General features: G+C 38.6%; 2 protein-coding genes across 4 annotated transcripts in view; one reads left to right on the top strand and one right to left on the bottom strand.

Moving 5' to 3' along the window:
- cfap77 (cilia and flagella associated protein 77) overlaps positions 1-23874 on the bottom strand; it is a 32707-nt gene that overhangs the window by 8673 nt on the left and 160 nt on the right. The window contains exons 1-3 of one of the 3 annotated variants that reach the window (XM_067438851.1): positions 10257-10487; positions 8496-8576; positions 1442-1541 (exon numbers count right to left, since the gene is read on the bottom strand). In XM_067438851.1, coding sequence (XP_067294952.1) covers positions 1442-1541; positions 8496-8576; positions 10257-10313 — 238 coding nt within the window. In that variant the 5' untranslated portion in view covers positions 10314-10487. Of the gene's footprint in view, positions 1-1441; positions 1542-8495; positions 8577-8771; positions 9060-10256; positions 10488-23874 lie in introns of those variants that run through there. The other 2 variants (XM_067438852.1, XM_067438853.1) reach the window with 2 other exon arrangements.
- si:ch211-215c18.3 (uncharacterized) lies at positions 9703-23270 on the top strand. Its single transcript, XM_067438854.1, has 4 exons — positions 9703-10149; positions 10519-10604; positions 20748-21164; positions 21393-23270. Exons 2-4 carry the CDS (start codon positions 10565-10567, stop codon positions 21497-21499), a joined length of 564 nt encoding a protein of 187 aa, XP_067294955.1. The 5' UTR covers positions 9703-10149; positions 10519-10564; the 3' UTR covers positions 21500-23270.

The raw sequence follows: 23874 nt of genomic DNA, 5'->3' as shown, positions 1-23874 counted from the left end.
ATTACAATATCTTGAATATTAAGCATAATCAAGAAAACAAGAAAAAAATATTTGTCAACAGGTTTAGAAAAACGTAATTCAAGACTTATTCTTTTATACATTTACACTCAGCAGCATATTGCACAAGTAAAAGCACTTTACTAATGAAAGTGTAAATAGTTATAGAAGTTTATTGTAAAGCAAGTGTACTGAAACTAAATATTTCTGTTTTTTAAATTTTTGTTTATGTCTAAACAAGTTGTGTTCGAAATTTGAAGTCGATAACAAAAGTTGAGCCCGCTAAAAGGTTTTAATGAATGTTTATGAGTATTTAATGATACCTCATTTATGATGATTACTAAAATGTGAGAAAGAAATATTGCTACCAGGATAATGACAGTTATTATGGTTATTTTCACTTAAAAACAAGACAAAATGCTAAAAAAAAACAGTGTGGCAGCTGGTTTTTATATAAATATATATAATTTATAGATATAAGTAATATTTTAGTTTACCTAAAGACTTCTGTACAACTTAGACCAGGAGTGTCAATCCCAGTTCCTGGAAGGCCACTGTCTTGCAAACGAAAGTTTTTCGCAAACCCTAATAAAACACACCTACACCTAAAGATTGTCTCAAGGCTTTCAGGATAACTAGAAACACTAGTATACTATATAGGTGGAGTACACTATAAAATGTGAGCAGCTGGATCAACTTAATCTTTTTTTTCTTTTTTTTTTAATATAAATGATATATATATACTTCTACCTTCTGTGGAACACTCCAGTTAGAAATATTAGCAGTATTCAAACTATCAGATGCTATTAGCCATATAGATAATAGTGTCACCATTATCACTACAACTATTAGCATAGACAGCGAAAGAAACTGTTCAATGGTGTCGGTGACTGGCAGTGCCATTCTCTGGCACCAGGTAAATAACAGCAGGCATAAGCTCTGCCAGGCCTGTGTTTGACATGTTCAAAACCATCCATTTGGGGTGTTTTCTGAAATAATAGTTACATTAGGATTTGTGATGAGTAAGCTTAGATAAGCATGACAGGGTAAATGCATCATAGTTCATGGGACTGTATAAGGGCTTGACACTTGCAGTCACTGCCTGTCGCCTGTTGGAAGTGCATAATTAAAGTGTGAGACAGGGGAGCCAGTGCAGAAGCCAGGCACAGTTTAGTATGCTAACAGGAGCGCACTGACAGCACAGGCTAAGAGCCTGAGGGGACACTTACTCAAGAAAACGCACCGTGACATCATCCTGTGACAAGAGATGATGGGGAACGGGTGTGGTGTCTCATAAACAAAAGGTTTTGAGTTTGTGTAGATGTAGCTTCATAATGATTGTATCATAATGATGTTTTCAATGGAAAGCCAACAGTGTTTAAGTGTTAAAAGAAAATATAGAACTACTCTAGTGTCAGTTTTACAAAATCGTTTTGCCACTTACCCTCTGGCACTCCTCCATCCTGAACTGTGGTCGTCGTCCCAAAAACAAAGTCAGGTCCTGGACAGGACAAACCTCTCAACTTGGCCTTTCCAAGAGCTGGCTAAAAAGAACACACAGGACTGGGATAAATACAACTATTTTATGAATGGTGTCCTTATGTTTTACTTGTTTTTTCTTCTTTTTTTATAAATTTTGATAAAAATGTATTAAAGGCACAAGGGAAAGTTTCTTCCCACAGGCCATCTACCTCATGAACAGTTAAAATGCCCCCAAGTTCTCCCCACTGTGCAATAATAATAATTTTAAAAAACATATGCATTACTCAACATGCTATTTATACGTAGATTTATTTTACATATCCATTAAACCACTTTCCTTATTCACATTCCCTCACATATCTGTATCTATTATTTTAATCATGATTTATTATTAAAAAAATAGGTATTTTGTCTATTTTTTTTATTGTGTTCATACGTTATTTGTCTAAACCTAACCCAATTTTATTTTATGGGGTATGATTAAAAATTAAGTAATATATAACAAGACTCAATTAAATATAGGTAATTCTCTGATTATAGTTCTAAGTGTAAATTAAAATGAAATAATTATTTTAAATACATTAAATTACAACTAGTTTTCTTTCCAAATGGCATATTATATGTATATTTTCTGATAGACAACAGTAGCTCTGTTTTTTCAGAGCAGATTTTTTCTGAACCGTCAATCAAACTGTCAATCAGCATCAATTACATCACCCCAATAAACACGCCGTTAAACTGAAGCATTTAACGGCGCAAGACAATGCATTCATCACAATGTCAAAGTTTTATGGACCTCTAGAGTGGCAGCTGATTTCTTGATTGACAGGCGGTTTTCGACCCATAGCTTCAACTTCTAGCACACCAAAAGCATCTGATTGTGTCTATTAATAAAATCATAATTATGCACAAACTTATTACCATAAAACATTCTGCAAAAGAAGCCCAAATGACTGCGGTGTCTGGCAGCTCAGTAAAAACAAATTCCCATTGAACGTTGATGCGAGTGATCTTGATGGCTGATTTCTTCAGTCAGGACTCAGTCTGAATCACTAGCACAATGTAGTCCAGTCAGTTCATGTAAAGTATGATTTATGTCTCCAGAGTCATAACTGTAAGATGATTGACAGCTAAAGAGTTGAAAAAGGCAACACTTATCCTGCCATGTGTGTGTTGGGGGGTTGGGTGGGGGGGTTTACCCCCTATCTTCATCTACTCAAAAATAATCTCTCGTGGGGCAAAAGAAAAGCCCACTATTTTTCTCTGAGCTCTGTTAAACAGCTCAAAGCCTTGTTTTAAGAGCAGCTTATCTTCGAAAAGGTGGAAAATTGAGAATCAAACCACGGCAAAGGTGACAACCGGATGTATCAAAAGTGATCTGTGGAATATGGTGCCTGAGCATTCCAGAAGCAGGTATCTTTGATCTTTGATGGAACATGAGGGAGGTGTGCTCATGTGTCAGTCACGGAGTTACATTCATGTCGGCGGTTCTCCTCACGCTGCCGTATGCGATTTTTGGAAGGAGAAAAGAATTAGCGTGGTGAGTCTGTCGTCATCTCTGGAGATCTTAGTGTGTTTGCTGTGTTCTAAAGACTTAATTCTCGTTTAAAAACCCTCAATCCTTCATTCTGAGCTTTGAATAGTCTACACTGAAAAATGGATTTGAAAGATATTTGTCACTGGACCCCCACCAATCACGCTGGGCCCTAAAGCCCTCCAAAAAGCGAATACAACTGCCAAACTCTGCTCTTTTTTATGGCGAATCCCTAAGTACGACCAAATTGTGATATCCTAAATCTTTTTTGGCCTTTTTAACTCACAGACAACCAACCTCTTGTTAACATATCTGCTGAAACGTATCAAACGTTTCTTAAAAGCGCCAATCTTTTGAGTAAGTGCCACCAGGCTTCTTGGCCAGCCCTTTAATCCCCTTCGCAATTTTAATCTTCAGATTGTTTTGAGGAGCTCACTTAGAGATGCCTGAAGGAACGTGTTGACCACTGGCGTAAAACGGCTAATCAGACCCCTCAAAACATTATTGGTCCTTTCATTCACAAAAAAGGGCTGAAAGAGAAGGGGACAACAGAAAAGGCAAGTCGGGCAAAGGATTATGTTAAGCAAAAGCTTCTTTTATATTGTCATTTACTGGTGATCTGTCTCTATATTGTGTTTTCATTAACCAGGCATGGACCTGCTGAATGAGCCAGAGGCCGGCGTGAGAATAGGGTAGCACCAGGAGAGGCTACACGAGGGTCAGCGGGAGCAGATTATTCGCACAGGCTAAAAGAGACAGAGAACAGGGGGACATAATCATCTCTTACTAAGGAGACCCCTTCAGTCTATTCAGGCACCCGTGCTTTAATTTCACCATCCTTTTGTGTTTCTCTTGCTCATGTGTGCTTTTAGGATTTCGCTTGAGCTGCTGAGATTAGCTTAGCGCTGACCCTAAGAGTCTATCACTGCACTTTCAGTCCCGCGGCCGGTCCTGTTTGAACACTTGCACAAGTTGCTTTTCCTCACATGTTGTCTCTATAAGAGAATACCATGTAGTATTTGTCTTTTTTTTTGCTCCTAAATCTCACCCAGACCTCATTCCCGACAGCCTTACTACTAGATTTACACAAATTTCAGGGAGGAAGCTTCTGGATAAAGCTGGTTTGCACCTCCTGTCCAAGACCTACTAGGTTTGCGCTGTCCCAGTGGAACCGGTTTAATCTTGTCGGGCAGCGGCATGGAGAATTGTGAGCCAGGCCTGATCATCTCATCTCATCAGCACTGACAGACAGCTTTGCCATGAGTTCCTCTGTCAGACTTACAAATAAAAGTGCCCATGATGATGATTAGAGGATAACAGCAGTAATGCTCACCGAACTGTCTCCACTAATTATTATCCCGCTCTTCCAGCTCGGTTCAGCGCCATCTGGTGCCTGATTACAGGACAGCGGGCACATTGGCTTAAAATTAATCTCTTCATCTCAACTAAGCTAAATTGGGGGAATGAATGGCAGAGAGAAAGTGAAAGTGGGAAAGCGCTTGAAAGAATCTGTATCTTTGTTGCCTTGTGATCTGATACAATTAATTGGGAGAGAATTCAAATACTTTCATTGTTATGAAGAAGCAGAGAACGAAACATGGTCTATAATCGTAACGTGCTAGAAAGGAATCTGGGAAAAGTCAGCAAAAAAATACATTTATTAATTAAGGATTAGGTCAAAAATGCTGAGAGGAGAGGAAGTGGAATCATAACCCTAACTTTTTCATCAGATCACAGCTTTTCTCTTCTCTAGCTAAATCCGTCAACTCCAAATTAAAATCAGCCCGCTTCTAAAATCCCCAGAATGTCAATGCCCGCATATGTGCAACGCAAACATACACGCACATTCATCTCATCTCCTCTATAGTCTGGCTGGTTATTAAGATGCTAACTCTCTTTATGTGTGGCAAATCCTGAAGCTTTGGGTATAATTGATGAGGCATTTCCATAAAGAGGGCCAGCTAATTGGGAGCATGTGTCTGGGCAAGCTTGTGCTACCCTTCTTCAATACAGATGAGTGTTATCCTACTTCTTTAGATGTATGTATGCTTAAGCGTGTACGTGTGGGTGTGTTTAATAAAAAATGGATCACAAACTGTGTTTAAACCACGTGAATAAGCAGCACAGTAATTAGACATACCCAATGATTCAAGCTGCCCTCAACCTGGACTAAAATTGTACATGGGCAATTACAAAAAAATGCAGCTGGGTCAGTGACATTACTTCTTTCTTTTTTTCCTTTCGCAATGCTTTGGAGTCAGTAACGTTTTGTTTTAAAGAAGTTATTATTCAGCAAGGACATGATGACTATTTAGAACTTTCCATTCATTAAAGAATCCCCCTAGCACAACAGTTTTCAACATTGATAATAATAATAATCATGTGACACTGGAGTAATGCCTGCTGAAAATGTATTTATTAAATTGAATCTCCTTTAAAAATGGCATGACAGTTTTTTTAACCCATTTGAAATATATACCATGAATCGATAACTATATTATCGTTTATTCTAAGCGCATGCTGCAGTTATGTTGTCTGCTGCTTTAAATGCTCAAGCTCTTAAAAGAGGATGGATACTGATTGGATGTTTTTATCGTTCAACAAAGGAAAAAACGTTCTGAAAGTGATTCCAAGAATCTTATTTCTACCATTATTGTTATAGTTGGGGTATATATTGTTAACCCCTAACAGTTTTGCAGGGGTTAACAATATATACCCTCCTAATCTTTATATTTATGATTCATTTAGATCCATTCATTTAAAGCTTAATTGTCATTGATTTGAATGGGCCTTAAGAACTTGGATTTTTCCTTATTTGAGTTTGACCCAGCTATGAGTAAATAGATATAGATAACATAAATAGTTAGCACTACAACTGAACAATATGGGTTTTTTCATTCTCTTAATACATAAATGAATCCAAGCAGCCCCTGTTCGACAGACTACATATGCCTCTTTACATACCTCATTTACATTTATCTATTATGCAAGCACTTTACAGTTATGTATTGGGTTCATGGATATGTATCTGTCTCTCTGTGCCTGTGTCTACAGTGGTCCCAGCTGGATCCCATTAATAATAAGGGCCTGTGTTGTTACAGCGACTGCGTGGAAGCTAAAGCACCTTGCAGAGGTGGTAGTGAGGGCTTATGAGGCACTGTACGCGTGGGCCTAACTGTAGATGCCTATAAACGGCTGAGGTGGGTGAAGGTCAAGGTTGGGGCCAGTTCCTTTGCAATTCAAATAAATTCCAGAGACCAATTAAAGTCAGTAGGTAACTGTATAACATTTTTAGCTTCGTTTGCCAAATCTCACACTCTTGTAATGCTTTTTAAAGCATTTTGAGCCTTCAAATGATATTTTTTAATTTTATACGCCAGTTTAATTCAGTTTAAGTTTAATTCAGGCAAAAACAGCTTTAGGCCAGACTACATATACATAATAAATTTGCACTGCAGGCAAATATCCGCAACAGTACAGAATTGCTCAAGAATGAGCCGCAGATTGCCGTGTGTCTAACATTAGCTACATAGGCTGAATGAAGTGAATGGTAATGAGTGGGAAGAGGGGACTGTGAATAGGGCCCAGCCAGCCTGCTGCACAGCAGGTCTCTCTCAGACACCAGAGAACAACAAAAGCCCCAAATCTGCTCCCCTGATCTCTAATTTACTGGTCATCAGGGAATACAGGCATGAAAACAGGATTTATTGGCCATGCCTCATCAAAAAGGAATTAACATGGGGAGAGGAGAGGCCTTTTTTGTACCTTTTTCTCCCCATCAACTTTTTGGTCACAAACACAGAAAATGGCTCTCTGGGTGCTCGGTTCTACACTCTTGAAAATAAAAGTTCCAAAAAGGGGTTTTCGCAGTGATGACATAACAGAATGATTTTGGGTTTCCCAAAGAACCTGTCTGTGAACTTTTTTTTGTTTTGTCGTGAAGAACATTTTAATAACCTTTTTCCGCTAAAGAACCTTTTGTGCAGTGAAAAGTTATATGGATGTTACAGCTTCATGGAACCATTGATGCAAATAAAGAACCTTTATTTTTAAGAGTGAAAATGTAGACTTATTCATCTCTTTTTCATTTTGAGGCCCATTAGCACTTTACTAAGATGTATGTCCCTTTTCCCCACGGGACAGCCATACATCAGCCCTGCATAAGCAGAGAAAACTCCTGCGATGATGAACTGCTGTACAGGCCGACAAGAGATGCTCTCAGCACAAGGGACTTGCTGCAGTTGGCCTATTTCTTAATGAATATGAGCCTTTCACAGGTCTCCCGTTACATAGCAAGCAAAGACAGCCTCCGCTGATTGAAGGAGGATGAGGGTGAATGTTCGAACCTACAGCTCTCAAAACTAGATGCACAAGAGGGAAGAAATAGAGCAACATCAGGCAACGCCACAAGAACAAAAGCTTAAATCCTCACAGATGACTCTGTCATTGTTCCAGCGCATTGCCAAAACCTGTAGCTATGACTGCTCACAATGAAAAAGAATGAGAAATCCTTGATCTCGTGGGACTATGGGAACATGCACGCAGTTCATTATCATAGTCATTTAAATACAGTAATCCTATTTTCTGCATCAGTCAAAAGGGGCATATCAAATAACCCTAGAGAACATTAGAAAGAAAGGAGGGGTGAGAGCAAGCAAAGGTCTAGCGGAGGCCTCTTATCCCAGCAGGGATGGACAGGATGATTGGATGAGTGTGAAAAGAGAGAAAGGCCATGGGAGCGAGGGGAAAGGAGAAACATTGAGGATTGTGAAGGTTCATTTCATTCTCCCTTCTGCTCCAATGGAAGACTTGATGAAGTTGAAATGAAGCAGAATTAGATGAAAGATACGCTGGAAGTACTTAGATACAGATTCGAGACTCGCGCTGGGTCTAAAAAAGAGGGGGAAAGCTGAGAAAAACAACATCTCACATGAAAAACACTATTCCTCAAATTTCAGTACCACACACTCTTAAAAATAATAAATTCTATGTTGGCAATTATGGTTCTTGGAAGAATGTTTTAACATCCATAGTAAATTTCCCTTGCTCTAAAGGTTCCTTGCTGTGGAAAACCACAGTTCAATTAAATTAATTAATTAATTGAAAGTTATGCATCACTGTGAAAACAATTTTTTTAGAACCTCTATGATTTAATCTTTAGCTGATTATTATTAGTGCTTCCTACGTGACTTGAGATAAAGAGTGCGTGAGAAATGCGCAGTCCCGCTGGGGTATTCCAGTAACATTGCGGAGAAACACTGGACTAGATCACCCAAGCATGACAAGTCATGTCATGGTGAGATTTATTCAGAGACTAACTCTGCCATCTAGTGGTCATTTTTTGTTATGACGTTGTTTTGTTGCATTTCCAAACAATACGATGAATGATTCCATCATTAATTTGTGAAACGCATAATTATTTGTTAACTAATTATTATATATGTTTGGGGGGGGGGGGGTGTCCTTTAACATCCGTCCTGACCTTAATTAATAGAGGTCGATGCAGCATGGACTCTCTCACCACACCAACACGAGGACTTTCCATCTCTGATTCGTTGAATCCCTGGTAACGTAAAATAAAATATACCGGGGGAAAAACAATAAACAACAATTTAACAATTTATTGTTATTTAGGAAAACAACACTATAGTACATATCGATAATGTACGAAAACAACGCCGCCGATTAATCAGCTAACGTTACGACATATTTTGGTATTTGTTAGGGTTAACGTATTATTTGAAAGAAGATAACCAACCTGTTGGGGGAGATGACACCTAGAAAACACGTTTCCCGGATGTTATTTTGTGGATAAATAAACCTTGCCGGATCTTGTTTTGGTAATTGCAGTTTTAAAGCACTAAAATACACTACAGTGTTACAATTTTAGCGATTTCACAGGCTGTGAGGCAAGCCTTGCTTCTGGTTGTTTTGCGTTGTCATGGAGATGGGACGTTTTTGCAAGCAGAATCGAAGTGTTATCATTGAAGATAATTGTCCTTTTAAATAATAATAATTATTATAATATTTGTTTCTAATTATAGCGATATATACTTGTTTTAAAAGACATAACCTCTCTTTATTTAAAAAAATACTTTTTGCGTTGATCGGTCATGCTTGCACCTCCAATACGACAGAGGGCAGCATAGAGACATAGCGAATTCTCATGCTGCTGGTATTATTGTAACAAATTGATAAAATTTGCAGAATCTATAATATTTCATTTTTATACTGTATTATTACTTTGTCTGTTGTAATGTATAGGCTAGGGTATACCAATTGATACATCTCAGTCTTAAGAGGTCCTAGTGTCACTTATGTTAGCCTGTTATGTTACTGTTCAAATTAATATGTATGTAATTAATAATCTCTTAATTGTAGTTGTTATTAGCATGGTATAGGCCTATTTATTAATCAACATTTGATCCTAAAGTTAAAAAAACAAATAGGCAAAACCATATATCTGGAATTTGATAAACTGAACAAAAAAAAAGAGTAAACCTTTTGAATTGTGCATTAAACATATAGGTTATAAGCAAACCATTCCTACATTCAAGCAAACAAAACTCAGAGCATCTCCTGATTTGGTCTGAGAGGCGGAGAAACCTTACTAAACGATCCCAGTTCGCTTGAAGAGCAGCGGGAGCTCTTAATTTCTTGTTTACAGCGACATCTGCTGGTGGACATGGTAACACTGTCAAGCGCGGTTCTGCTGCGTCATCATTAGCGCGATCTCGGGAACTAAATTCCCATGCACAGATGACCAAATCTATTCTAGCAGTCCCATTGGGGCTCTTTTAGGAGTTACCACATAATAATAATTATTATTATTAATAATGTCTGAAAATGTGTTTACAATTATAGCCCAGCCTAGCCCATTATGTGCATGCCCGTTTAAAGCGATGTAATTTGACTTATTTTCACAAGGCGAAATGATCGAACAAGACCATTAGCATTAGTCAGAGTCTAGGTTAAGCGCCCTAAGGAGAGTTTTCAGTTGACATTCGTGTATGCAGGAGGGACTCGGTGACTGTGGTCATCACTCGACTGCGGCGGAGCTGCGGCTTCCTCAGCAGTATCAGCATCAGCATATCTTGATTTGCAAGACGAGGAAACGGCACGAATATATCTTTGAGGTAACATAGTCCTTTAGCTATATGACTGTTTGCTTTTGCCTGTGTTTTCATGATATGCCAAAACGATTATTTCAGTAAAAAAAGAAAAAAAATCCCAATTGAATTACCTGCACTATCCATGAACAGATATGGGTTGGGTCGGTCTGCAGCAGGCTATTCTGCATTCGGCAATTTATCACCTGCTATTTAACCCAACCTATTTTTTGTTACTTGTGTAGGCCTTCCCATTATTTAAATAGACCCAAAATGATTGAAGGTGTTTTGAAAATTTTAGGCTGTGTCACCTAAAACTGTGGGCCAGATAATGACCTTTAAATCTCTCTCGGTTTAATGTCTCGTAAGTAAGATGTCCTTCTTATTTTTCTACAGTTATTGAAAGACATAAATTGAATTTGATCCCTGCAAAGAAGAGGCAATGAAGTCTTATCCATCACTGGCAGCTTGTTTTGTGTTATGTAAGTAACATGTTCTTTAACATTAAGACACGTGGAACGCGCAAGGACGCATATTCTTACTAGGTCTTATTAAACAAGGCAAGTTTATTTGTATAGCACATTTCATACCCAATGGCAATTCAAAGTGCTTTACATAGAAATTAATTAAAATAGTGGTAACATATGCATGAGGGAAAAAAATACCATGTGGACGAATAAAACATTTAAAACAAGCATAGTTAAAACAGTTGTAAAGATAACAATAATGAAAAATAATAAAATTAAATTAAATGGTCAGATCCACAATAGTGGTCTGATATAAAAATAAAACATTCTTCAGTTTACAGCCTACATACATGTAAGGTCTTTATTAGAACACCTCTCCTTAATTTCTTTCTCAAACACGTTCATAACATCCATTTTAAATCACTATTCCCTGATTTTTACTCAGGAACCTTCTTGTTAAACCCATTTTCACTCATCATACCCTCCACAGATTTACACATACTCAAACCTTATTGTCAAACTTACTATTTCCATCAAACCCAGTTTTCACTCATCACATTTAACTCAAATGAACATATAATATAACAATAACCAAAGATAAGAACAAAGGTAAACTAAAACAATTATAAAAAGAATATAGAGATAAGATGAGGTGCGATCAGTCGGACGTACAGTGGCACAGAGCTCATTCAGTAAATGTACAGCTAAACAGATGTGTTTTGAGTCTGGATTTGAATGTTGCTACCGTTATAGCACATCTGATCTGTTCAGGAAGCTGGTTCCAACTGCGGCTGGCATAATAGCTAAAAGCAGGCACTCCTTGCTTTGAGTGAACTCTTAGTATTTCTAACTGTTTGTATTTAATCAGCATATCAGCAATGTAGTGAGGTCCTATGTCATTGAGTGATTTATAAACAAGTAGTAGTACTTTAAAATCGATCCTAAAGGTAACTGGAAGCCAGTGTAAAGACCTGAGGACTGTTGTGATATGGTCATATTTTCTGGTTCTGCAGAATATGTAGATTATGTTATTGTCATATTTATTACCTAAATATGGTAACAACCATATTTTCTGGTTATTAAAAAAGAACAGCATTTTTTTAAATTAAATAATAATAAAGTTTTTTAATGTTTTTTTGAAAGTAGTCTCTTAATTTCACCAATACTACATTCATTTTATTAAAATACAGTAAAAACTGTAATACTGTGAAATATTATTACAATTTAAATTAACTTTTTAAAGTTTTTTACTGTAATATTGTGAAATGTAATTTATTCCTGTGATGGCAAAGTTGAATTTTCAGCATCATTACTCCAGACTTCAGTGTCACAATTTTCAGAAATCATTTTAAGATCTTCTAATAATTCCATTCCACCATGATACATTGCCATTTAAAGGTTTGGGGAAAGAAAGAAAGAAAGAAAGAAAGAAAGAAAGAAAGAAAGAAAGAAAGAAAGAAAGAAAGAAAGAAAGAAAGAAAGAAAGAAAGAAAGAAAGAAAGAAAGAAAGAAGATACTTTTATTTGTAAAAGGCCACACAAAATAAGACATTTTTTAGCACAATATAAGAATAAGAATGATTTCTAAAAGATCATGCATGCACTGCTGGAGTAATTATGCTTACAATTCATACATTCTTTACTACATAAACCAGTTAATATAAATTGAAAGAATATTTCACAGTATTACTGTTTTTACTGTATTTTTTATCAAATAAACCCTTACAGAAAAAAAACGAACTTCACGTGTGCAAAAACATGTGGTCACATGTACATGTGATTTTGCACATATGAAATTTAACATGTAAAAACATAAATTCCCATGTGAAACCCATGCCATCACATGTGAAATGTATATCCTCATGTGAAAACCATACATTCCCATGAGAGACCCATGTAATCACCTGTGAAACGTATATTCCCTTGTGAAACTGTCTCAGGTTATGACTATAACCCATGTTCCCTGAGAAGGGAATGAGACACTGCGTCGTCGTTGCAACAGATTGGGGTACGCCCAATTTGCATGAAACGTGAATGAAAAGAAGTGTGAATGAAATACGTCCAATTTTGATTGGTGTTGTGTCATGACACAGTATGTGATGGCATACCCGGAAGGTACAAAAGGACGCCGGCACATAGCACAGATAGCGTTCTGCGATGAAGCGAGTGCTCTGTACCAGATTGGTGTGGCAATGAGACGCAGTGTCTCAATCCCTTCTCGGGGAACATGGTTTATAGTCCCGAGACATTCCTCTTCAAAGGGAACATGCACTGCGTCGTCATGACGGCATATTGGGGAACGAGTACCCACTATGCCACACCAATCACCCTCTCCTAGTGTGAAGCTGGTACCCAGGCACACTTAGGAGGCGAGCACTCTGGCGCCAGGCATCACAGGGAGGGGCAGACTGTAGTATCTTATGAAGGTGTGGGAAGTGGCCCACCTGGCTGCCTCGCAGATCTCTTGCAATGAGGCTCCAGAAAGGAGGGCCACCGAAGAGGCCATGCCACTGGTGGAATGAGCCCTCACGGATATCGGTGAAGGCAAATTGCGCACCTGATAAGCCGTGGCTATAGCCTGGATAATCCAGTTACTTATTGTCTGTTTTGAAGCAGGCAGCCTTTTCCTGGGTGAACCAAAACACACAAAAAACTGGTCTGACTTCCTTCAATGCGCAGACTTCTCCAAGTAGATCCTCAATGCCCGCACCGGGCAGAGAAGGTGTAGTCTGCTCTCTTCCGCCATCAAGTTAGGTGGAGGATGGAAGGCCTGAAGAACCACTGACCATGCCACATTAGATAGCACTTTGGGCACATAGCCCGGACTTGGGTGCAAGATTGCCTTAACTCCAGGGCAAACTCCAAGCAAGTTGATGTAATTGCCAAGGCCTGGAAGTCCCCCACTCTCCTCAGAGAAGCGATGGCAAGGAGAAAGGCCACCTTGAGGGTCAGGTTCTTTGCCTTGGCCAACTCCAGCGGCTCAAAGGGGTCCTCAGCCAGCCCTTCGAGCACCACCGCCAGGTCCCAGGTTGGGACTCTTCCAAGCCCAATGGAGGAACTGTACAACCAGATGGTGCTGCCCCAGCGGTCCATAACCTACAGGCGAGTGGAAAGCCCCAATGGCAGCCACATACACCTTAAAAATGGATGGGGTAAGACCGAATGGAATGTAGTCTGCTGGGAGGGCATCAACACGCTCTTCTTCGTGTTGAGTCTCAGCCCCATGCACCTTATATGGACTAGAACATCTCGATGCCTAACCACCACCTCAGGTGGCCAGAATGAGCCAGTTGTCAATATAACTGAGTACACGGATGCCCTGGAGTCTCTACGGAGCCAGTGTTGCATCCATGCACTTCGTAAAGATTCAAGGGGAAAGAGCTAGGCCGAAGGGAAGAACCGGATATTGGTACGCTTCGCAACAAAAAGCGAACCTCAGGAACTTCCTGTGAGATGGAAGGATGGAGATGTGAAAGTACGCGTCCTTCAGATCTATCTATCTGACTCACGATGGCTGGAATTGTGAGCATCTTCAATCAATCAAATAATTATTATTTATAAAGCGCCTTACAGCAGCCAAAAGGTGCACAAGACGCTTTCCAAAACAAACATCAAACGACAACATAAAGACAAGTCCAACCAATCAAGTCCAACACTAACAGTCAAAAGCTTGATTAAAAAAGTGTGTTTTCAGATGTGTTTGAAAACACTCAGCCGTGATGTTTTGGAGATGCACAGGGAATGCATTCCACAACTTTGGTCCTTGAACACTAAATGACCGGCCTTTTAGATGTATTAGAGAGAAGACGTGCGCCTGCGTTTTCTACCAGTTGAAGGCGACTGATGAGTGATGTATTTAGTCCAGTGTAGAGGGCATTACAGTAGTTGATCCTCGAGCTGATGAAGGCATGAATTGCTTTTTCAAGGTCGGCTCTGGACAAAAAATATTTTGAACCTGTATCTCATCAGAGCCGGTTCAGATACCTGAGATCTATTACAGGATGCGACCCTCCAACCTTCTTGTGAGCTATGAACTACCGGCTGTAGAACCCGGACTCCCTGTTTGGCGGAGCGATACATTATATACCCTCCTTGACCAACAGGGGGTGTACTTCCTATTCCATAACCTGCTCTGGGCCGACTCCTGTCCAGGCTACCCCATTGAACTTCAGGGGAGGGGAACTGAACTGCAGCCTGTAACCCTGTTCTACAGTACGCAGGGCCCAGATATATTTGAAAGGCATGACCGTGCGCCGAGATAATCTGCTAAGTGAACCAGCCTCTCGAGGCTGGCCTCAGGTATCAATCCCCGACCCCCTGAAGAGGCTGACCAGCAGGGAGAAGTTGAGGAAGATTTTAGGTATGTAGACACATTTCCTGCTCCGCCACAGGTCTTGCTAGAGGCGGCTGGAGCAGCGTACATACGCAGGGAAGTGCAGCCCGAAGCGTATGGGAGCTCCTGTGGGAAAGTGACCTCATTCACTTGGCCCCGTGGGGGACAGCTCTCCTAGGACCGTTTGGAAGCCTTCTTAGCCTGAATGATCTCCCTCATGTCGGCTGAGAAGACTTTGCACGAGAGTGCTGTCTCCTTTGCCACATTCATACTTCAGCTGTCACACTGGGGGCGTATGATGATAACCCCAATCTGTCATCACAACGACGCAGACGCAGTGCGCGTTCCCTTTGAAGGAGAACCATGTAATCAACTGTGAAACCCATGTGATCATATGTAAAACCCATGTTTTACTTGTGAAATATATATTCTCTTGCGAAACCCATGTAATCACATGTAAAATGTATATTCCAATGTGATCACATTAAACCCTTAAATTCCCATGTAAAACACGTTTTCACATGTCAAGCATGTTATCACATGTAAATCCCATTTGAATTCACATGTTAAACCCATAAACCCGTGTGTGTATTCTGTGTTTTTGAATGAGTATTGTCTCAAACACACAAAGCATATTGTTGCAATTGTCTGATTGTCATCGTCACGTTTCATCACTCATAGCGATTGTTTTCCTTCAGCTGCAGCTCCAGCGTGGCTGGGTATTACCTCTACGAATCCACTTTTGGATTTTCTGTGAGAGCGCCCTCCTCATATTTAGATTCGAATAAAATTACAGGTCATGCATAGATAATTTTTTGGTCTCTGAATTTAAATCTTGATGTATTCACATTGGTTTCTATGTAAATACGCTTGCCCGTGACCTCAAGAAGCGCACTATCAACCGAGATTAGAGAAAGCTGTTTTTAGCATCGCTGTTAACTTGCCCGCTGGCGCGCAGGTAATGCCGGTTCGAATCCCGCTCGGAGCAGGTCGACTAGGATCGGTGAGACTCAGTAAAAGTGCGGGGGACGAAAATACATTTTATTAAAAGTGAGGCCCCAAAGTACGTCGGCCCACCGGGAAAATGCCCGGTATGCCAGATTACCAGTCCAGGCCTGGACAGTCTTGTAGTGACTGAAAAGCGTACAGGCAATTGTGTCTGTATCACACCAGAATCCAACTCCACACCCAGGAAAGCTGTCTGCTGACTTGACAGCAAAACACTCTTCTGAAGGTTTATGTGTAAACCTAGGCTCCTAAAATGGCAAAGAGAACTAAGACTTGATTAACTATTGCCAATTCCTGGGACTGAGCTAATATCAGCCAATCGTCTAGGTAGTTCAAGATCAGGACGCCCCGGAGCAGAAATAGGGCCAGAGCAATACATTTTGTAAATGTCCACGGAGCTAAGGTCTAGTCCGAATGGAAGGACATGTTATTGTTAAGCTTTGCCCTCGAAATCAAACCTGAGGAACTTCCTGTGTCTCTTGACGATCTGGCTGTGGAAGTACGCATCTTTTAGTATGAGGGTCTCAAACCAATCTCCGGTTCGAACCTGGGACTGAATGGACTTCATTGTCAGCATTTTGAAGTCACCAAGTCCAAAATCGGACGTAATCCACCATCTTTTTTGGGCACAACAAAATAATGGCTGTAGAAGCCTGAGTGGGGGTGGGGGGTACTCTCTTCAATAGCCCCATTCTCTAAGAGTGACGCAATTTCCTGTCTCAAAAGCTGGGGCCTCCCATGAACGCACCGTCTTGGGAAGAGCATCGAAAGAGGTGGGCCTTTGCGGAATTGAATGGTGTAGCCATGGTGAATAGTATGTAGCATCCATCGCAAGACCTCAGGCAGGCATTGTCACGGACCCCAGTGCTCTGCTTAGGGGCATTAACTGCTCTGTTTTTGGCGTCTGCAGAAACAGAAAGCACATTTGGAGCAGTCATGAGGTGGTCTACCTGTATAGAGCCCCTAAGCACAAGAGTGGCAGAGACCTCAAACATATGAAATTCGAAAATAGGAGAAAGCATAGAAAGTCTCGCGACCCCTATAGAATGATCCACGACCCACTAGTGGGTTGCGACCCACTGGTTGAGAAACACTGTGCTAGATGGATAAGCCAGTCTGTGATTGGTTCCCGCAAAAGTGTAACAGAAGAAGTAGAAATTAATGTACAGGTTTCCAGACTGAGTTGCAGAGCGAAATCAAATCACCAGCAGATCAAGCTGAGGTCTGGCAGCATAATACAGCCTTTTTTGTTATTTTCGCAGATCCGGAACGGGGATCGTTTTGACAACATTGTCATCTGTTTTTAGTACGTCATTGTCATGTAAACATACCCTCAATTCATTTGACACACAGCATGGCAATTTTTACTATTTAACTTTTCTAAAAACTGAAAACTTTGTATGCTTTTTGGCCGTGCATTTACACTACAACAGCATTTTTGTGGCCTGAAAAACTGCAAGTTTTTGAAAACAATAAAATACAAAAACATGAATCTTTGAAAACTGTGATGGACAAGTTTGGCAAGGCTACGACTGAATATTGTATGAACAAAAATAGTTTTATGTTACACATAAATAAATTAATTCAGGTTTGGAATGACACTAGGTTGAGTAAATGATGCCATTTTTGAGTTGAACTACCCCTTTAAAAACCTTATTTTTCAAGCATTAACACCTAATTTATGTAAGACACTGAGATCTATCTTTCATGAGGTTATCATTGAAATATAATTTAATAAAATTTTATTAAAATGTTCATAAAACAGTTAAAGAGAAAAAAGGTTTGTCCTTAATTCATGGGATCCAGGCTTTAAAGCTGTTTTGTTGAATTATAATGACATTTTAACTGTATGCCATTTTCATTTAACTGTATGGTTATGGTAGTCACAGGTAAAACCATGCTCCTGATAACCATGGGTATATGGTTTCTAAAATATATAAACCATATATAATAAACAAATGAATTTGTAATAAAAAAATATTGTAAAAACATGTATAAAATACGAAAACAGCCTTTATATAAACAGTGATTTCTATTGAATAATTATTGTAAGTAATAATATCAACATTTTTAAGACATATGTTTCTTCCAAAACACCATATTTATTCACTGTTAGTAGCTACAAGGTAAATTATGGTTGTACTAAAGTGGCAAGTTTGTAGTTGAGTGTATTGCCATTTTCCACTTTACCCCATAATGTCTTTACATGCTCGTGGCTGTTTACAGCTAGATTCCCCACAGAACCTTTATTGTTCCCAAATCACACGACTATATAAAACAAACTTTGGACTCAAAGTCCCGTTCATCACTTCATAGAGCAACAGAAACATAGCATACATGTGGATATTAGCCTTTTGCAGTTCCATGTGCTAAAATAAATAAATAAAGCACCTAATAGGGGAGGTCTCTCTCGCTTTGGCCTATCAATTCAGAAGACAAACAGCTGTCACTGCATGATGCAAATCAGTGGCAACCCCCACCAAAAAAAAACCTTGTATCGGCCACAAAGTGCGTCGGCCCACCAGATTTCCAGCCCAGTCGTTCCAAACCCATAAGACCCCGTTATCAGAACACAAATTAAGATTTATTTGATATATTCTGAAAGCTTTCTGACCTCTCCATAGACAGCAATTTAATTCACACTTTCAAGGTCTAGAAAGGTAGTAAAGACATTGTTAAAATCATCCATGTGACTCCAGTGATTTAACCCTAATTTTATGAAGTGAACTTTGTTTCAACAATTTCTTCTGGCCTATGTAGGACTCTTTGGAACAACAAGGGTCAACAAATGAATAGCAGATTTTTGTGTGTGTGTGTGTGTGTACTAACCCTTTAAGCCTTTTCTGTCGAAACCAGGGTGTAGACTGGTTAAACCTTAAACACCAGGAACCCCTCACATTCAGATCTGCCTCCACCTTACATTTTCTAAAATCCATTTCAATTAATATACTTGAAAATACACTAAAATTGCTAATTGGCTTCATTGAAACTAAAAAAATGTTAAAAGCATATTTTCATATGTCAAAACTGAATTTTTAAAGTATTCATACTCAGTATTGGCATCATCATTTTTATTTTCACAAGCATGGACAAAAATAAATCTAACACCCATAGCTTTTTTTATTTTTTTATTAGAGGAACAATTGACATGCAGTAGGAAATAAAGATACCTGAGCCAAACATCCCAAGGTCAGAGAGTTCTGTACAATACAGGGCAAATGAATCAGGTCCAATTTCCCTTCCTGACATCTGCTTCTCCAAAAATAGTTTCTATTTAATATAATAGTGTTTTTAAAGCATGCAAAAGACTAGAAAGTGGTTCTGAAATGCATCCCTAACTCCTTTTTTTATGTCTGTACTTAATATAACATGCGTTTACAATAGGCTGCATGTCAGGGATATGTTTAGTTTAGACTTTGAGTTTGTTTTTTTCTGTTGTTTGTTATTTTAGTTACTTCCTGTTAATCGGTTTCTACATCCCTTTCCTACATCTGTGTTCATGTATCATTTCCTGTCATGTGTAAAACCTGCGTTTAATTCGTTTTCCAGAAAGAAAGGTTATTTTACAGTCAAACATTCCCTAAATTCTCAGATGATTAATCCAAACCTTGCTTACTTGAGGTATGCGGGTTCCAAAAACACACGTCTGGGAGTATAAATTCAGCCAACCCTGAGTATGTTAAAGGTGTAGTATGTAGGATTGATATTTTGGTTGAAATGATACTGCAGTTCAAATGTAAAATCATCAGATTTTTTGACACTCACACAGATTGCCAGCTTGAGGACACGCATCAGAAGCGAGCTCAATTAACATTGAAAGCCACACCGTTGATGAGTTGATTTAACTGCGTTTTATTATGCTCTCGTTCATAGAGACTTTATGATGGGTGTTGAGGTTTGTTTGATGGCAGCAATACCATGAGTTTTCCACCAACTGGCAACCTGTGGTGTCGAAATAGTACTGGGTAAACTGGCGGCGCGTGGTTGGCTATTGCACAGACCAAAACAAAAACAGATATTCTGACATTGAACACACAATTCAAAGTAGAATAACTGGCTGTAACACTATTTTCCTAAGAAACAATTGAAGGTAGGTAAATTTAACATGTTTCCTACATATCTGCAAGCATATTATGGTATTTCTATGCTTTAGTAAAGTGAAATACCTTTAAATAGCACCTTTAGCGGTTAACACAAGACATTCTCAGTAGAGCGACAAATCGCTGAATCACCATGGAAACTGACTTTTTTTAAATGTAATGACTATTACATACTTAGTGCATATTGCCAGCTATGTGGTGCATATTGCCACCTATGTGGTGCATATTGCCAGCTATGTGGATCATTTTTCAATCTTTTTGTTTAAAAATCTTTAATCACTGTGAACTATATTGTTTGTTTGATACTAAATATATTTAACAGTAACAGTAAAAGTAACATTTTGTGCTTAAGATATCATGGCTGTTTTTTAAAAAGGTGTTTTTTATTGTTAAAAAGTGGCTAATCTGGAATACCCCCCAGTTATTGCCTTGTGTTATGTTGCCATGGACTTTTCCTGTTTATTCTTCGTTGTGGATTATCTTTGTTTTTGTTTTAAAATAAAAGTTTGAAAATAAATAAATAGAGTTAGATCCCCTTCTCATTTTTGCCTGACCTGCTGTGACAGCATATATCTGAAATATATATCTATAGGTATGTAGAGGCAGAATTATTCTATTAAAACAAAAAAAATGCTCATCTAATTTTTTGTTTGTTGAAACTGCTGAATAAGCATTAGCAAAAGACAAAATTACATTGGTTTTGCTTTTCTCCCTGTAGCATGTCTCTTATGTATGGTGAGTGTGGTCACTGGAACAAACCCATACCAGAAACCTGGCTTTTTGGATTTTGACTCCTGGTTCTGGAACACCCCTCGAGGGCCACAGATGTTCTCCTGCCTTACCTACTTGGAGAAGAACCTCCGTGTTGACTGTGAATTCCCAGAGACCCACAAGATCCCTGGGCCATTCTGCGAATTCAAACAGGATGGGCGACTGATGGGATCCACCTACCCAAACACCCCGGTCCACATGATCCCACCTATTGAGACCCGACGCCGAACCAATGTCTCCCTGGTGCCACCTAATATTTGTCGCCTAACCTGGATGCCTATGTCCGATGACCGGGCTTACACTTACACCTGCAGGGTTTATCAGGGTAACACCTGGAAGGAGAACAGCATGGCATTCCATCAAAGTGAGTTTAAAACATGTCTCTGCAAGTTCCCCTTAACATATGCTGGAAGACAATATTACCTGGGAGTAGCAAAGGCTGCTCCAAGTTAAAATTAAAAGTGTTGTCACTGCTTGAGAAATGTTCTTCTTTAAAAACCTGTGGGCTTTCACAATCTTTATGCTTTTGCAATATGTGTGTTCTTAAATCGTTGCTCTGTTGCTTAATTATCTGTCTCTCTGTTTCAAACAGGAAATCTTCTGGTGTGCTCTGCATTAAGCATCTTTTTCCACACTGGACCATGGATTATTGCAGTTGTGACATCAATTCCTATTTCTCTTGGGTTTCTGTCAGCATGACTAGCCCAACATTGAGCAATCTACAACTCAAGGCGTTTTCACGTTTAAATACCTTTCACATTTTAATTTACATGTATATTTAGTTATTTTTCATCTTACATTGGTTAAGTTGATTTCTTTTCTTTTTTTCTGCTTTACAGCCCCATTTAAAGTTTCTGTTGAGATCACCGTCATTACAAAATCAGAATTCACTGAGAAAAGCTAACAGACATGATGTGCGTTAAGTATATGGCCATAATTTTGTTTAAAAGTAAGATATAAAGATACACTACTATTCAAAAGTTTAGGATGAGTAAGACCCTTAAAGAAATCAATATTTGTATCCAGCAAGGATGCAAACTGATCAAAAGTGACAGTAAAAATGTTATGATGTAAAAAGATTTCAATTTCAAAGTAATTATGTTCTTTTGAACGGTCTATTAATCAAAGAATCCTGAAAAAAATGTCACAGTTTCCACAGAAGTGTGAAACAGCACAACAAAGATTGTTTTTAACAAAGATAACATACGGATTGTTTATTGTAGCACCAAATCAGCATTTCTGAAGGATTGTGTGACGCCAAAGACTGGGATAATGGCTGTTGGAAATTTAGCTTTGCCAACACAAGAATAAATTACCTTTTACATGATATTAAAACAGAAAACAGCTGTTTTAAATTATAATAATATTTTACAATAGTACTAATTTTACATATTTTAATGACTACAAAAAACATTTAAAAAATATTAAATACCCAAAACTTTTGAATGGTAGTGTACACTCATTGAAAATTCTTAAATAGGAACATTTACAAACAAGATGTTTGTAACAGCAATTATTGCATTATTTATGATTTACAGTAAGATTTGAATTATTGATTGCAGCATGTTTGTATTGCATTGAATACAGATAAAGGATGGCAGCAAAAAGTATATGCTGAAGCTGGAGTTCCAAAATATTTATCACTTGAAGTATTCTCTGTTATAAGAAATATATAATATTGTTTTGATATATGGCCTAGGACCTTTATATGGTTATGCCAATTATGCGCTTCCTTCAAATAAAGTCATATACTTTTTATTGCTAACATTTTTGTAATATTTATAGAAATAATTGAGTGAAATCATTGTAAGAGTAATCTATAATCTCATTGATCGGTTGGCTGGTTTATCGATCCTTGCCATTTGTCCAGTGCAAAATGCATTAAACTACTTTTCATTGTCTTAGCGCCTCTGTTTATCACCTGAAAAAGGACAGCTCTGTCTGAAGGACATCACCACGGTTGACATATTATATTGGAGCACTCACACATGATGCAACTAAATATTCTATATGCCCCCCCTCCCACGTTTCAAGGGAAAGAATAAGACAGGCCTCCTGGAAATGAACAAAAGTGCATAAGAATGAGACTATCAAGGTTACATGACTAAGTATTTTGATGTACTCTTACATGTATTAATGTGTCTTTCACTGCGCTCACATGAATCTGTTGTGTACATGCTTAACTGCACTATTTGCTTTCACATGTTTAGCTCATTTTCCCACATGCTTCCTTGCACTAACCTTAAGTGCCTTAGGTTGACTTAAGGTGTGACCTGAGCTTTTGCAGTGTTTCATTTTGACCATAATGTTTCACAAAGACTGCACAGCAATATGATCAAACAACATGCACATTTCACACACTTATATTTGTAAGGAAAACATTTGTCTTCCCTTATTTCACTGTATCTTATTTTTTTTGAAGGATCTGTACTGAGAAATGTCACAGAAAATAAAGGAATGTAGAGTGTAACCTGTGCCGATATTTTTATTTATGTTACACTTTTTAGAAAGCTGTTATTTTTTATGAACAATTCAAATTATTCTTATAACTTTTTCGGAGATTGAACATTATTTTGGAAGAAACTGTTGTATATCAGAAAAGTTTTCAAACATTTTAAATGTAGAGGACCCTGAAATATGATGATACCCTTAAGAGGGATCCCTTTCCTTCAAGTAAGAATGATGGTACAAATACAACACATTGTTTCCAAAAGTAAATGGTTCGGTTTTGCTTGTCCTTGTACTGAAGCAAGAAACAAGCTGTAAATATTAACAGGAAAATATATACTATTCATAATAATGTCAAAATAAGCTTTGCGGAAAATGTGCTGGGCCACCAGTGACACTAATAATCTTTAGCTAACAGTTAGTTGGCCACATTGTTACGTCGTTGTGGACTTTAATTAGGTTGAATCAGAATTTTTACTGTAAACATGAACAGTTGAGGCAGAAACTCAGACTACCACACTGGCAGAACCCTCTTGGAAACTAGGCACCTTTTCAAAAAAGGCAGTTCTCTGAACTTACAAAATGAATCCCATGAGTTCTTGCCAGAACTCCTTCAGTAGCAGTCT

Source organism: Pseudorasbora parva, chromosome 3 (genome assembly GCF_024679245.1).
Source record: "Pseudorasbora parva isolate DD20220531a chromosome 3, ASM2467924v1, whole genome shotgun sequence".
Lineage (NCBI taxonomy): Eukaryota > Metazoa > Chordata > Actinopteri > Cypriniformes > Gobionidae > Pseudorasbora > Pseudorasbora parva.
Note: the sequence above shows the minus strand (reverse complement) of the source record. Positions and strands in the feature narration are given on the sequence as shown.